At 35.0% G+C, this 17,046-nt stretch overlaps 1 protein-coding gene across 4 annotated transcripts; it reads left to right on the forward strand.

The window, feature by feature from the left end:
• Positions 1-3,305: 3,305 nt before the first annotated feature.
• On the forward strand, positions 3,306-5,486 carry LOC142529325 (uncharacterized). Of its 4 annotated transcripts, none has more exons than XM_075634835.1 (5): positions 3,306-3,842; positions 3,922-4,092; positions 4,173-4,860; positions 5,258-5,356; positions 5,427-5,486. In XM_075634835.1, exons 1-5 carry the CDS (start codon positions 3,636-3,638, stop codon positions 5,465-5,467), a joined length of 1,206 nt encoding a protein of 401 aa, XP_075490950.1. In that variant the 5' UTR covers positions 3,306-3,635; the 3' UTR covers positions 5,468-5,486. The 4 variants fall into 4 exon arrangements, with proteins under 4 accessions (XP_075490950.1, XP_075490951.1, XP_075490952.1 ...); XM_075634836.1 differs by having other exon boundaries at positions 5,258-5,361; positions 5,427-5,473; XM_075634838.1 differs by lacking the exons at positions 5,258-5,356; positions 5,427-5,486 and adding exons at positions 4,957-5,055; positions 5,126-5,182 and having other exon boundaries at positions 3,307-3,842.
• The last annotated feature ends 11,560 nt before the right edge of the window (positions 5,487-17,046 follow it).

A 17,046-nucleotide genomic window follows, 5' to 3' on the forward strand; every position in this document is an offset into this window, starting at 1 on the left:
TGAATGCCATGTTCTTCACAAAAAAAATTAAATTCTTTAGATTAAAAATCACCTCCTCGATCTGTGCAAAGAGTTTTTATTACGGTACCTGTTTGTTTTTCCACAAGAACCTTGAATTTCATGAAATTCTCAAAAGCCTCTGACTTTTCTACTTGAAAATAAACCCAGCTCATTCGACTAAAATCATCGGTGAAGTGCAGAAAATACTTACTCCCACCCAGTGATGTAGTTCTCATAGGCTCGCATAAATCAGCGTGGATTAGCTCAAGACATTCAGAAGCTCTCCAAGATTGCCCATTTGGAAACGATTTTCTTGTTTGTTTCCCATAGATGCACCCTTCACATAAACCAAGAGAGCTAATTTTAGGCAATCCAAAGACCATTGCTTTCTGAGTTAAGAGTTGCAAGCCTTTGATATTGAGATGTCCATATCTTAAGTGCCACAACTTGGATTCAGTCTTCTCACTGGCAATGAGAGCTTTGTTTTCCACATTAGAGATTTTAAGTGGAAACATCTTGTTCTCTGTCATTTTCACACTAACAATCGATTGCCCAGAATCTTTGCCAGTAATAACGCACGTTCCGTTATCGAACAAAATTTCATATCTACATGCCATCAACTGCCCAACACTTATTAGACTATGTGCTAGATTAGGAACAAAGTAAACATTGTAAAGTGATTTTACTTTACCATCACTAGCATCTACAACAATTGTACTTTTGCCTTCAAATTGAATCAGCTTGGTATCTCCAAGTCTCACTTGCATCTTTTGTGATTCATCAAGCTCTTTAAACAATGTTTTTTACCAGTCATGTGGTTCGAACACCCACTATCCAGAAACCAAACATCATTTTGAACATCGTTAGAATGAGAATGAACCATAAATAACTTACTTTCCTGTTTTTCTTCATTCGCATAATTTGCTTGTAAGCCATATGGACAATTTGCCTTTATATACCCAAACTTTTGGCACCCATAACACTGAACATAGCTTTTGTTTCATTTTTGGTCTCCAAAAGACAGCCTCTCTTGTCCATAACACTGAACATAGCTTTTGTTACATTTTTGGTCTCCAAAAAACTGCCTTTCTTGTCCATTGGAACGACCTCTTCCTCTGCCGCGTCCTCTGTCACGAAAGCTTCCTCTTCCACGTATTCTTTCCGCAAAGTTTTCCCTTTTTTATATCTCTCCTTTCACTTGAGAAGCTTGAACTGCCTTTTCTTCATTCTTCTCAACCGATCTATTTCGTCTTTCCTCATGAGCTTGCAAAGAACCCATTAGTCATCAAAGGAGAAAATAGAGAGATCTTTAGTCTCCTCAATTGTAGTTACTATATAATCATATTTTGAAGTCAAACTTGTTAATTATCCCACATCGGTTGGATAAATAACCTGGGACTTGTATATATGGGCTTGGACAATCCCCCCCTTTGAGCTAGCTTTTGGAGTTGAGTTAGGTCCAAGTTCCAATCATAACATGGTACCAGAGCTCAGGTTCCACCGTTATGTGTTAGACTTCCTATAATTAGATCACCCGTTCTGCCCATAATTGGGTCATTTGTAAACTTCACACTCCAGATGTGCATTCCTGGGTGTGAGAGGGTGTGTTAGTTGTCTCATATCGGTTGGATAAAATACCTGAGAGTTGTATATATGGTCTTGGACAATCCTCCCCCCTTGATCTAGCTTTTGGGGTTGAGTTAGGTCCAACTTCCAATCTTAACATGGTATAAGAGCTCAGGTTCCACCGTTATGTGTTAGACTTCCTATAATTGGGTCACCCGTTCTGCCCATAATTGGGTCATTTGTAAACTTCACGCTCCAGATGTTCATTCCTGGGCGTGAGAGGGGTGTGTTAATTGTCCCACGTCGGTTGGATAAATAACCTGGGAGTTTTATATATGGGCTTGGACAATCCTCCCAACTTGAGCTAGCTTTTAGGTTGAGTTAGGTCCAAGTTCCAAAAGTGCGCAAAACTTTGGGAACAATAATTGTATCAGGAATGTTTTCTCCATAAGATCTCATTTGACTAACAACCAAAATTATTCTAGACAAAAAATCTTGTATTTTTTCATGAGCTTTCATGAGCAAAGCTTCAAATTCATTCATGAGAGTTTGGAGTTTCACTGCTATTACCTTTGAGGAGCCTTGGAATTCTTTCTGCAGTGTTTCCCATACCTCCTTTGAGGTGCTAGAAGTTGCAATTCTTGAGAAAATCGTCTCATGAAGTGCTTGTTGAAGGATGAACAGTGCTTTCGAATCTTTCTTCCTGTTCTCCCTTAATATACTTTCATCAGCATCATCGTCATTAAACCCACCCTCTAAAAATTCCCAAAGATCTTGAGATTTAAATAGAGTTCATTTTGATATTCCAAAACTCGTAGCATTCTCCTTTAAACATGGGAATGAGGGTTTGAGAAACTCCATTGACTGCCATCGTCTTTCTCTCAGATCAATGCATTTTGTTCACCTAAACTCTCACCAGGACACTGAAGAATCTATTGCTCTGATTCCACTTTTGTTGGGAAGAGGACACGTATTTCTCTTTTAGAAAGGTGAAAATACAAAAGCAAAGAAATAGCACAGTAGCTATACTTTGTTTTACGGAAAATGACATTTATTTTTTCTCACGTCATTGTCTAACAACGGGAAAACTAGGGAAAAAAGACTCTACTGTGCTTTTTTTTTTAAAAAAGGATCAATAAGTAAATTTACCTTTATGTCCCTATGTTTTAAGTTTAAAATCTTTAAACACACGATTAGACATACATCTTTGCAAAAAAACTAACAGAGAACCCTCCCCCACCGTAAACCCTCCGTTCCCGGAAAAATCCTTCCCTCGAGGCGACGCAAACTGAATAGAAGGAATGACAAAAGAAAATGTGGTAATTTTCGCGTTTATTTCGATTTTTTGCTTCTGAGTTTTTATCGATTTTTGGGATTTATGTTTGCTGCGTGTGTGTGCGTATCGACTGTGGTAAAAACGCGGTCGACCAATTTTTTTGGTCGACCACACTTTTTGGTCGAACATGTGTAGTCGACCAATATTTTTGGTCGACCAACTTTGTTGGTTTGGTTGGCCAACTTTTGTTGTCGACCAAAAAGATTGGTCCGTATTTTTTTTCCTAACTTTACTAACGTAGTTATTTCTTGTCACAGGTCTATTTGCCGAGAAAACTAGGCAGCGATGCAATTTTTCGATGCAAATTGACAATTCAATCGAGATATAAAGAGATTGCTGAGAAGATTCATCGCTTGCCTTTTGGTAATTTGGTTAGGTTTTATAGAGATTTTAACATTTCCAGTCAAATTCTATGATATTTAATGAGTAATCAGATAGTTGATAGTAGTAGTGATAATTTGTGGATGTTGGTGCGCAAAAGGCCGATTAGATTTTCTTTGTTAGAGTATTGTTTAATAACGGCTCTCGATTGCGCTATAGAGCCCGAAGATTTACCAGATAGAGGTGTATTTGGCACCACACACTTTCCCGATAAGTCTGAGATTGTTTTGAGTGATTTGGAGGGGAAGATTATTGTCCAAGAGCAGAATGAGACTGGTATAGACGTGGAGAAGATAAAGATGGCTAGTCTATACTTCTGTTGTGCCGTATTCGATGAGGCGACTAGGAAAAGATGACGAAGATCGACCCTAAATACTTGAGGCTTGTAGATGATTTAGATAGGTTCAACCATTATCCCTGGGGTAGAGTAGCCTATCGGGATGCGGTCCGACGTTTGCAGAAGGACCTTTTAGGGCGATATAATTACCTCACCGAGGCACAGGGTCGGAAAGAAGTTGAAGGTAGCTTCCTTGTCGTTGGTTTTGTTCTGGCTCTGCAGGTATATTATTTTTTGAATGTTAAAGTGGATTTGTTATCTTTATTTCTACTAGTAACATTGTTTGAAATTTATGTTACAGACCCTCGCTTATGAATGTTATTCGAGCGTGACACAAAAGTTTGCAAGGAGAAGAGATGTGGACGGTTTGATGTTGCCCAAGATGTTTCAGTGGGTGACTAACACGTGGCCGTCAAACCGTGCTCCAACTGCTGTTGATATCACTGCAGCCTTTGGTGATTGTGCTATAGATGTAAGTAATATGAATTGATTTGATATAATAACTGTGGACATTAATTTTAATTAATCTGATCTGTTATTAATTATATGCAGGATTGTCTTGGATTTTTGACTCCTACTCCTGAGGAGCTAGTTTCACCGTATTATACGACCGGGCTTTTTGTTGATTCTGCACCTGATGCGGTCATCACTCGGGTACTCGAGCTCTGGAGGCAAGGTCAAACAGTCATATGTAGCGAGCACCCTCTGGAGTCTTCCTCAGTCCAGCACACACCTTCTGCACATTCAACTCCGGATGTTTCCGGCACCTTTTATGGTGATATCAGTAGATCAGTCCAGCACACGCCTTCTGGACATGCATCTCCGGACGTTTCCGGCACCCGTTCTGGTGATCTCAATAGATCCAGCTCTAGCACCAGTTCTCCTATGCGTACGGGTCCTAGAGTCCACTTTGGACTCAATCATTCCCGCCACCCATCACTCTTGGAGCATCGTTTCGAGAGGCGGTTGACTGCCTTGGAGGATTCCGTTACGTCTATGCATGTTAAGATGTCAGCAGGATTTATTGAGACCAGGGCGTGTATCAGGAATATAAATCAGGCTTTAGATGACTTGAAATCGAGTTTTAATTTTGGTCTCGATGAGTTGAGATTGAGTTTGACTGAACAGATTAGAGCTGGTTTTCCTGAGATGAGGTCTAACATGCCAGTGCATCAGGACAAAGATTATAGCATAGCCTATAGCAGAGGGCGGAATAGGAAATCATCCGAGACAGATTTTGGTGAGTTAATTTTATTAATTATATTTATGTTTATGTAATAGAATGATTTAGAAGAATTGTCATTATTATTTTAATTTGTTTAATGTACGCTGTTAGGTGTGGATGATAATCTGGCTAGAGAAATTGGCACTAGTAGCCAAACATAACACATATTTGAGCCTAAACTTCCAGTCATTACATAGGAGTCCTCAGAAGGTAAGTTAATGCACTTTTTTGATTTTATATTTATGTATAGTATATTAAACAATAAACTTTTTGTTTTTAGATATTCAAGTGACTCCGGATGCGCGTAAGTCAGGTGGCGAGGCGACCACGTCGAGAGATTATTACACTACACCTTGTCTATTCATATTTGCATTAAAGTTATTATTTTAATTTGTTTAATGTACGCTGTTAGGTGTGGATGATAATCTGGCTAGGGAAATTGGCAGTAGTAGCCAAACCCAACAGATATTTGAGCCTAACCTTCCAGTCATTACAGAGGAGTCCTCAGAAGGTGAGGTAATGCACTTTTTTGATTTTGTATTTACGTCTAGTATATTAAACAATATACTTTTTGTTTTTAGATATTCAAGTGACTCCGGATGCGGGTCTGCCAGGTGGCTAGACGACCACGTCGAGAGGTTATTACACTACATCTTGTCTATTCATATTTTCATTAAAGTTGTTTATAATTGATCAATTTACGCAGCGAACCGTCAGTTTGGGGCACTTGCGGAGACCGTGACACGGAAGGTTAAAAACTCGCTGGCGCAAGTTAGGGCATCGATGCTCGATCGTTCGCCAAGTAGGATTCGAGGTTTTTATGCCGAATATGAGAAGTCGTTCTACGGGCCCATGGCGAGCGCAAACTCGTGTGTCACTATCTCTGTAAGCATTTACAAAGCGTGTAAATTTGTAGAGAACTTATTTTAAAACATTGAAAACCTTTTCTTCTGTTGAATTCAGCACATCGGCGAAGCTCTCCGTGGATTGCTTGAGATGCAGATCCGACATCATGTAATGATGTCGCCAGATGTGTCGTTGATGGACAGAATGGCCGTGTCTCTCGTGGGAAAAGGCACGAAGAATTCTCATCCCTGTCGACAGTGATGGGCGCTGTTTTTGCTAAAACTCGTTACAAGGGTGAATAAGTACATTATATTTGACTTGCAGCGAAGGCACGATCCGAAATTCAAAGAACTGAATGAGGAAATATAACCTATACTTATAAATGCTGCTCGTCTGCTATCCATTGTTGGGAACAACCCACACCCCGAGAGGCCATGGAATATAAAGCTACATGATGAATTCCGTGCCAAGATTAAACAGTATGTTGTCATCTTTCTATTTAAAATATAATAACTTCATTATTCTTTTTTTTTTTTAATTGTACGTTTAATAAAAACTTCTCATTATTTTTTTTCTTTTTTATAGTGAAGATTCCGGAGCATTTGTGTTAGCTATTGCTGGATATGGTTTGTCTAGGAAAAGTGAGCAATTAGTACTAACTTTAGACGATAGAATAATATCTGAGTTTAGATATTTTTTAGCTTGTAATATGTTCCTTAATGATTGGTCTTTGTTGTGATGTATGGACAATTTTACATAATTATTGGACATTGTTTTTTTATGTAATTCCCTAGTATTTTTTTGGTCGACCATTGTGATTTATGGTCGATCACTACGTTTTTTGGTCGACCACTACGCTTTATGGTCGACTACTACGTTTTTTGGTCGACCATTGTGCATTATGGTCAACCACTACGCATTTTGGTCGACCACTGTGTTTTATGGTCGACTATTGTGCTTTATGGTCGACCCATGTTGCTTTGGGGTTAGGGGTTTACGTTTTAGGGATTAGGGTTTCGTTTCACCATTATGTTATATGTTATATTTTACATGTGTTTAAATCTAACAATTATGTTACATTTCAAAAAATATGAATCGTGATTTAACAATTATGTTATATGTTTTAACATTTGAATCACAGAATCATAATCTGACAAATTTGTTAAATTTCTAAAAATAAGAATCTTAATTTCTCAATTATGTTATATGTTTTATTTTACATGTGTTTAAATCTCACAATTATGTTACATTTCAAAAAATATGAATCGTGACTTAATAATTATGTTATATGTTTTAACATTTGAATCACAGAATCATAATCTGACAAATTTGTTAAATTTCTAAAAATATGAATCGTAATTTCTCAATTATGTTATATGTTTTATTTTACATGTGTCACAATCTCACAATTATGTTACATTTCAAAAAATATGAATCATGATTTAACAATTATGTTATATGTTTTAACATTTGAATCACAGAATCATAATCTCACAAATTTGTTAAAATTTTAAAAATATGAATCGTAATTTATGATATATGTTTTATTTTACATGTGTCACAATCTCACAATTATGTTACATTTCAAAAAATATGAATCATGATTTAACAATTATGTTATATGTTTTAACATTTGAATCACAGAAACATAATCTCACAAATTTGTTAAATTTTTAAAAATATGAATCGTAATTTATGATATATGTTTTATTTTACATGTGTCACAATCTCACAATTATGTTACATTTCAAATAATATGAATCGTGATTTATCAATTATGTTATATGTTTTAACATTTGAATCACATAATCATAATCTGAAAAATTTGTTAAATTTCTAAAAATATGAATCGTAATTTCTCAAATATGTTATATGTTTTATTTTACATGTGTCACAATCTCACAATAATGTTACATTTAAAAAATATGAATCATGATTTAACAATTATGTTATGTGTTTTAACATTTGAATCACAGAATCATAATCTCACAAATTTGTTAAAATTTTTAAAATATTGATCGTAATTTCACATTTTGGGCCGAAACAAAATTTTACCCAACAAGTACTTGTAACTTTTGGGTCGACCATTTTACTTTGGTCGACCCTCAAGCAAATGATCGACCATAACTTCCCGCCTATCTATCTTCTTTTGCTGAATTCACCGATTGAAGGAATTATGTTTTGTTTTCTTCTTCCAACTCTCTTCTCTGACAAAGGAGGCAACACCAATGGAAAATTAATGTTGCGTGTTCATTCATTTTCTTCCGGAACGGGATACACAGTCTCTGAGTAAGCCATGCACCATGACATTGTAGAATAGTACTCTGAACATAGATCATATAAATCAATCTTGGCTAACCAACTGGCTGCGATGGCATGAGCACATGGGATTCTATCAATATAAAAAACTGGACATGTGCATCTTTTTTATTCCAGGTCCACTATGGCCGAATGTCCACAGCTCCTAACATCAAACTCCAGACGTCCTAATTCAAAAACTTGCATTCCCTGGGCATCAGTGAACCTGCTACGAAGAAGCCTCTCAATGGTAGGGGTCAGATTAGTGTTACTTGCAATTGATACGTGGCGATATCGGGCAAACCAAAATGAGGCCAGTTTCTGCAAAGAATCTAAGAGTGCAATGATTGGCAGCTTCCTCTCAAGTAGTCTAGCATTGATCGACTCAACCCCGTTTGTCGTCATAATATTGTAACGGGTCTTCGGACAATATGCTCGAGTCCATCTATCAAGTGAGTCTCTCTCATCGAAATATTGCGCTGCCTCAGGATATCTATTCCTAAAATCATTGTATGCAATATCAAACTCGAAAGACTTATAAATTTTTGCGATGTGAAAAAATATTTCGGTTGCACCCTTCTTTTTGCATCTAGTTTTCATGTTTTGGGATAAATGCTACGTACAATGACCATGATGCGCATTTCTATAGACAGTAGAAACCACATTAATGATTCCCTGATTCCTGTCTGAAATTATCACCAGTTCATTCTCTTCTGGTACTACTTCTAACAACTTCGTTAAAAACCAACTCCACGAAGAAGTACACTCGACATCTACGATTCCCCACACCAAAGGATATTGGTGATAATTTTCATATTGTGCCGATGCCACCAGTAAAACACCATTATACTTGCCCTTCAACCACGTACCATCAATTGATACAACTTTCTGCATGCTTCGATATCCTCTAACGCATGCACCAAAGGCAAGAAACATATACTTGAATCGATTTTCCTCGTCGACAAATATGTCTGTTATGTTTCCTCAATTCATCTGCTCAACCATGTGCAAATAACAAGTCAATTAAATTTGCGTCATTACTTGCAACCACATTTGCCTCGACTTCATTTGCGTCATTACGTGCTTCGTCATATAACTCGTCTGTGTTACTACGATCAACATGCATGGCATCCACATTATGTGCTTCGTCAAAAAAGTCACTGCTATTATTATGATCCACATAAACAATATTCAAGTGAAAATAATCATCAAAATGTCTCTGTTCGTTATCATTGCAATTTTTTTCATCAATACCATATCCGTGCACATTATCAAAAACATCAAAAGAAGCAACACGTTCTATTTCAACTTGAAGCACTGGCCTACTTCTCGGACAACCAAGATACAAATATGCTTTCAAATCATGGTCATTATCTATATAAATCGGTTGAATGTTGCACGGCAAATCTAGAAGATAAGTTAACCTCAAGTTGACAGTATCTTCTACTTTCCCCGCTCTATATAGTTCACTTTTTAAAATTTCAAAATAACAAATATCATCCTCCACTGGAATAGCAACAAACTTTGCATTGGCCCCTGGATTTCATTTATATACCAGCTGCTCCGTCACTTCCCATTTTCCATCGAAATGAACAACAATAACTGTTGACATATCTACAAAATTCACCAAAAAATAAAAAATATGATAATTAGAATGGGCAAAATTTTTTTTTAATATTAAAAAACGTGGCCACACAAGGTCGACCAAGAAAACTGCATGAACAAAACAATGAACGGGGTTCAAGGAAAATGAAAATTAAGAAAACTTACTGTGATTTTTCTTCAAATACAGACGAATAAGTCTTCAAATACAGAAGAATCGGGCAAGATATGCGGGAGTAGATTTAGATCTAGACTTGAGGAATGAGCACAGGTGAGCAACAACAGGTGGTCAATTTCGATTTAATGTAATGCGGAAGCGGTAGATGTGGTAGATGAGGTCTTTAAATTTGAGAAGCTGAAACCCAATCTCTTTTTTATTCGGGGAAGATGTGCGTCAATGAGAAGAAGAAAGAGAAGAGAACAATTAATTTATTCAGTTAGAAGTTTAATTAAGGTTTAATGTAATAATCAAGAGTCAACTTCTTTTTTTTTTAAAAAAAAGTCGGAGTCCTTGTTTTTTAAATCCTTTATGTCTTAATCCCATTTTTTAAATTGGCCGTCTAACAACTAACCCATATATGTAGGCTTACACAATAACAGACTAACTCTACCCACTACTTCCATTAATTCAACTAAATAGAAATAACACTGGTACGTGAATAACAAACTACAACATGGACTACCAACCAACTAAACCCACTAACTTTGAATCATTCTTCAACATTTTCTTCGTCAAACAAATAATTGGTTTTGAATGCAAAATATAGCAAGGAAAATTGGCAGCAGACGTTTGTAACACAGAATCTGTATATATATGTACTTTGGATGAGTCCATACTATTAAGATTTATCCAGCTGTTTTAACTGCAAAACAGCAAGCGAGATAGCTAGCGGTTGGACAATTTCTATGCTACACTGGAAGTAAATTCAATAGTCTTTGTTCCACCGGGAGTATCAGCGGCAATAGTTGATGGTAATGTAAGTAACTTAAAGCATTAATCGACCGGACGGTGGTGATTAACATTTTTTGGCATGCATTTGAGTGAGAAATAAGGGGAAAAAAGACACATGCACTTGAAGAATTTAAAATCTTTAGAGATAATAATACGAGAAGGGGAATTCTTGCAGGGGGCTCCCCTCTCATATTTTATCCTCTTAATGGGAAAATGCACAAGTTTTTGTCCCAGTGAAGGACAGTCATGAAACCTTTCATAACAGGAGCCTCAGTATTCTCTGAAATGGAAACTGCACGCAAAAGCAGGAAAAATAACTGATATATTACGCTGAAAGCGTGTTTCTACAGTCATTGCAAGTTGGGGCAAAATTACCATTTGGATTCTCCAAATCTCCATTTTACTGTGGCAAAAGTGGGTAAAAAAAAAACTCGCTTTAGTTACAGTTAAACTACTGAATTTTTACAGGCTGGATCAGTGCAGAGGTGCCATGCATCTCTCATTTGTACTGCCACTATAAAATCTAACAAAGACCCGTGTGTGTGTGTCATGTGTGTGTGTGTAAACATGTATATATTTTTTCAAGAATGGAATCCTTCCCACTTTTTGGTTTCTTGTAATGAGAGCTGCAAAAATCATTAAACGTGACTAAATGTTAGGAAATTTTCTTAATATATCATGGTTTTTGACAAACATCGACACAGAGGTCGGAATGGTTTGGCTGTTGGAACTATTTTGTAGGGTCACATAATTTAATTAATTGTATATGGTCATGTTATCTAATAATAAAAGACTCAATAAGATAGTATTTATTAATTATGAGTTCCAAATTATTAAATAAATTGGTATGATTCATCTTATATGTAGAAACTCAACTCAATTAATCTTCTATGATGGATCAAAGACTGCTAAGTTTATACAAGGTTATAGTCCCCGAGACAAGGAGAATAACACATAATATATACAATACACATATTCTAGGTCTTTTTCAGTCTCTCATCTAAAGCAAGAATAAGGTGATCGATTCTCTATTGCCTTGGAGGATCCATAATTCTAACACTAACTCAATCAATAGATTGTGGTATGCATTTGCTGTTATTTAAATTTAACGATAATTCAAAATGAATTCTTGGTCTGTTATGATATATGGATTCAATTAAATTTTCAGCAAGTGATATCAGAAACACATTCATGTTGAACTATTAGAGATTTTGTTTATTGATTGATCGTTTAATATTTGAATAATTGAGATCTTAAAATTTAATTTCTTATTTTCATGAACAATTGAAATCAATTTTGTGGGGAAATAAAAATCTGAAAAACATTGTCAAAATTTGAAATCCCCAAAATTCAAAATCAAATTTTGTTCAAACCTTAGCTTTATTTTTGAAATTAATTCCCCATAAGGAACGAAATCTAGAAATTGTTTGTGCTCGTCGGACCACCACGTCGGGCGACCACCACGATACGTCGGGAACCATCGGAAATCCACTAGAAATTGCGTTTTTTTTGTTGATCACGCGTTTTTTCTTTGATTTCAGGTCAATTGTATCGCAGGCTTGATGTTATATGTCAATGAATATGAAGCCCATGCATGTGATGGCGGCGATCTGTGTTTAAGTGGCCATTTTTCGACCAGTATTTGGCCTGAAAATTGCTCGACTCGCGCACGACTATATGTGAAAAAAACGATTTCAGGCAGACTGGAGGTCGGAGATGATATGGAGGTGATCGGAAGTGGTAAGACAACCCTAAGTCATGGTTGTCGACGGCTGATGTGGCCGAAGAATGAGCTGGAGATAGTTTTATGTCCTAGGGTTAGGGTTAAGGTTTGATTTTTTATTTTTATTTGGGGATATTGGTTGGATTTAGGGGCATGTCTGGTTATTTAATTTTAAACCAAATTTTAAAATTCAGAACTCTGATTTTTTATTATTTCAAAATTTATTTGCATGAAATAAAATTAGAATGAAAATATTCATTGTTTATCGTCTTTTTTTATTTCGATAAAATATTTATAGATAAATAATTATGAAGTACAAATATTTTATTTCTTGCGTATTCGGTCTCTATATTTTATTTGACCTAGCAAATTAAATTTTTGTGTGAAAATTTCTGAGTTATATTAATATCTTGTATCTCAAAGTTGGTTAAATTTAAAGTATATGCTGTTAAAGTTTTTTTTTTAAATATGTGGATATATTGTTAAATTCCAAAATAAATTATATTTCAATTTATGCGAAAATAGACGGTCCAAAAGAAGAGTATTTTCTGGCCGAATTGCAAATACAATAGATGATTTTAAAGTACAACTAGACCTATGCAGAAAATAATCGGTTTAAAAGAAGATTATTTTTTGGTCAGATTTTAGGTACAATATATCTTCTTCAAGTGCATTTATATCTATGCAAAAAATAATCAGCACAACTGAAAGCTATTTTTTGGTCAGATTGCAGATACAATAAGTGGCTAAAAGTGTTTATATCTATACTATTAAATAATCGCCCCAAAGTAAGGTTATTTTTTGACCATATTGTAAACACATAATTATATGATCTTAAAGCGTGTTAAAATTATGCGAAAAATAATTGGTCCAAATGAATATTATTTTCTTGTCAGATTATAGACACATTTTATAATATTAAATTATGTTAACTTTATGTGATAATGGTCGGCCCAAAAGAAGATCATTTTCTGGCCATATTGTAACACAATATGTGATATTATATATATATTTTGCAAATAATGAAAAAAGAATGAGAAGCCATCTCTCTATCCCCGTAAAACACGGTCTCAAAATTCGACATCATTTCCGACCTTTGATCGGTGATATCTCATCCCTCGGTTGCCATAATTTTAAATCGATCCCAGTTTCGAAAGCTCTCATGATACCTATTTTGCAAGGAAAATTGTGAGTTCAAGTCACGACCCCTAGCCAACGCCGACCGTATTCGTCGGAAAATCAAGAGAAAACCTTGGGTTAGGTTGTTTGAGGCTTGAATTCGAAGCTTGGGGCAAGATTCGAAACTTCAGAGGTATATTTTAGATTTTAGGGTTTTGAATTTTGGGTATTTTAAATTCCAATAATTAATATATATTATATTATTGATTGTAGGTAAATCATTGAACCGATTAGAGGTATTAAACTAGTTTTTCGAATTTAATAGGATAATATTTCGAATTTCAGCCTATTAATTTGAGAATTTTTTTATTTTTGAAATGTTAAATCGTTATTGGGATATGTTTATAGCATTAAAAATAAAAAATGATAATTTTTTAAATTCCTAGCAAATATAAAAAATTTCAGATTCAGTAGATTGAATTTTCGAAACTTCAATTTGTATATTATTGAGGAATTTAGGTTTATTAAGTTAAATAATTCGATATATTTGAATTTGTGATTATTTTTAGCAATTTTAAAGCCTAAATTATGGATTTTTGGAATTTTAGTCTAAAATTGTGAATATTGGAAAAATACATGGAAGTTGATGTGAAATGAATTATTTGCCACATGATCGAATTCTTCGGGAAAATCCTTAGGATATTTCAATGGTAAATTAAGTATATGTTTAGATATGAATGAACTCTTTCATTACGACGTCCATAATAAGTTGGGATGACATTAAATATTTTGTAATGAGTTGTGGCATGTTTATATGCTTATGTGAATAACATGATTGCATCCACACATTTATTTTGAGTTGATATGCTAAGTTGATAAATAGTCTCTATTTTTATCCTTCGAAAATATTAAAATAAAAATATGTTTATTTTTAAGGAATAATTGTGATATTTGTCGATTAGTCATATTAACTATTAATGCATAATATTTTGATCCTTGACTCCTTTGATTATTATCATTATTGATCTGTTGAGGTTTTGATTCATCAATGGAGCAAGTGATAGGATTAGATCACTCACGAAATCTCATCGATGGAGTGACACACTCCTGATGACTGCATGAGGGCACCCACATTGGTGCATTAATGGGTGATTATTAATACCCATTAATATTCATGCACCAATGTGGGTGCATGAATTATTAATATTGGCTGCCATGTCAGCCAATAAATTCATCAGAATGAACGGCATTATTTCGCAAATAGCGACGGTTTTTCGTAAACCGTCGCAAATTGAAAAACGTCGCTACGGTTTTTCGTAAACCGTCGCAAATTGAAAAACGTCGCTACTTGCGACGGTTTCTCAAAACCCGTCGCTACTTGCGACGGTTTTTCACAAACCGTCGCTATGTGCGACGCTTTCTCACAAACCGTTGCTAATTAAGACATCATTTTTTAATAATATTTTAATGAATATTGAAATTAAGTTATTTTTAAAATAATAATACTATTTTTTTTAAAAATATTTGTTGTAAAATTTTAACAAAATTATAAAGATATTGAATTAATTAAAATTAAAAAAAATGAGTAAGTGGACAGTGGGACCCATAAATAATGAAAGTTGATATTAAATGAATGTGAGTGTGTGTTAATAATGGGAAATTGTTAATGTAATGAATATGTGGCTCGTGGACCCCATAATTTTTGAGGAGATGGAAAGTTAATAACATAGATTAATGTGGACGGATGCGGATGCCTTGAGGACTAATCGGGTCACTCTTGGACCCTCAATGCTACATGCATTGATGAACGACGACTTGATGTTGTGTTGCTGCATTCCTAGCAAGGGTACCCACTGTTCCTGTTGCTGATGAGATTCGTTGGGACACCGTTTGTTATCCGTTATTTCGTTGTTACCTATATGCATTGCATTGAATTTTACTTGATTTTATTTCATGTTAGTTATATTTGTCATTATTTTACTGGTTCGTCGCACTGGGGCCTCACCCTTTTTTTTTATGTTGTGCTTGTGTTTGATGCCATAACAAGTTATCCAGGAGGATTTAACGCGTCCGGTGGAGTGTCAGGTAGCGGTGCCCAGTATTATATCATCGAGTCATACATTTTCCAGGGGATGCCATGTGTAGTTGTATTATTACTTTTACGATGTTTTGTATTGATAGTTGTGAAATCGAGCCTTGCTGGCTCCGCATGTGTTAGTCTTGGCCAGTGCTGCTGTAGGTTTGTGAATTGATGTTATGTCTTAATTTCGAGTATATAAATGTTGTTTGTGTTGTTTGAAAATTTTTGGGATGTCTTACTTACGAGGATGCCATGCTGAAATTTCTGTTCTCCAAAAAAGAAAATTTTAATCTCTTTCTCTGTTTACATTAATGAATCCTAGTTGTTTGGTCATTAAAGGCTAATCAGGAGCAATGACCCCACAGTTGATATCAGAACTGGGATATGCTCAAATTAGAGTCTAAGGCAATCTTATTGCATATGTGTTTAACTACTTGCTATGATTTATTTGAACTTGCCTGATTTAGAACTAGTAGTTGGTTAGACTTTGAGCTTAGTTTAGAAATGGTCTATTAGACTAAGTTTCAGTTTTCCTTTAATTGTTTTGTGATTATTTAATAATTTTGTCTATGTATTAAATCCTCATGTCTTATAGAATGGCACTTGTAGGAAGATGCAAAAAAGGTAAAAAAGTTGTAAAAGAGTCGAAGCACATAATGTGAGAGGACTTGATGATTATTTCAGGGGTAGACGTGGTCATCCTATACATGCCATGTCGCTAGAAATGTGGAAGAAGAGGTGAATCAAGAAGTGGAATAGTTGAATCAGAAATTGGGAGGGATGCAGTTGATAATTTCTCAATCCCAAGATTTACGTCCTCCTAAATTCTTTTGCAACGAAAGTGGTGAAAGAGCATAATTATGGTTGAAGAGTATAAATTATCTATTCAATTTGCTAAAATATTCACAAAATGTCATACTGAAGCTGACTATTTAACAATTGAAAGACCGAGCACAACTCTGGTGGGAAGCCACAAAGGAAACACTCAAGAAATCTGGTGAAATAATTATTTGGTATATATTTCATGCTCAGTTTACACAAGAATATGCACCACCGTTGACCGACGATTTCGGTTGGGAATAAATCTAGCAAGCGGACTAAGTCAAGTAATAGTATTTGGAGATGAGTCCAGGTATCGTACCACAGAGATCGATGTTTAATTACTAGAATATGAATTATTTTTCCTAATTCAGGCTAATAAAATTCAAATGATGGGAGATAAATTAATTAAAATAAATAACACGATTTAAATAAATTAACTAAAGCAAAACTAATCCAAATTATTAATTTAGACGAAAATTCAAATTATTTAAAAACGACTAAGGCGCACAACGGTACCGAGACAATTTATAATCTACGTGTCAAATTCATATTCAATAAATTAATTATTTAATTCACGACGGAATTCTCAAAATTATTTATTAAACGATTCCTCGAATTAATAAACCTAATTAAATCTAACAGTCCAATTATTTCTAACTGAATTTAATTAGATTCAACCGCATTAGATTGCTGTGAAATTCCAGTTTTTCAACCTAAAGTCGCACACTGAAATCGAATACTATTTCTAGTCAATTTAAC

Source organism: Primulina tabacum, chromosome 16, assembly GCF_025594145.1.
Source record: "Primulina tabacum isolate GXHZ01 chromosome 16, ASM2559414v2, whole genome shotgun sequence".
In the NCBI taxonomy this organism is placed as follows: Eukaryota; Viridiplantae; Streptophyta; class Magnoliopsida; order Lamiales; family Gesneriaceae; genus Primulina; species Primulina tabacum.

Excerpts from the sequence above, each read along its gene's own strand:
- LOC142529325 (XM_075634835.1), top strand. The coding sequence starts at position 3,636 with ATGACGAAGATCGACCCTAAATACTTGAGGCTTGTAGATGATTTAGAT. Across the intron at positions 3,843-3,921 it reads GTTTTGTTCTGGCTCTGCAG|ACCCTCGCTTATGAATGTTA; the intron begins GTATATTATTTT and ends TTTATGTTACAG. Across the intron at positions 4,861-5,257 it reads ATCATCCGAGACAGATTTTG|GTGTGGATGATAATCTGGCT; the intron begins GTGAGTTAATTT and ends GTACGCTGTTAG.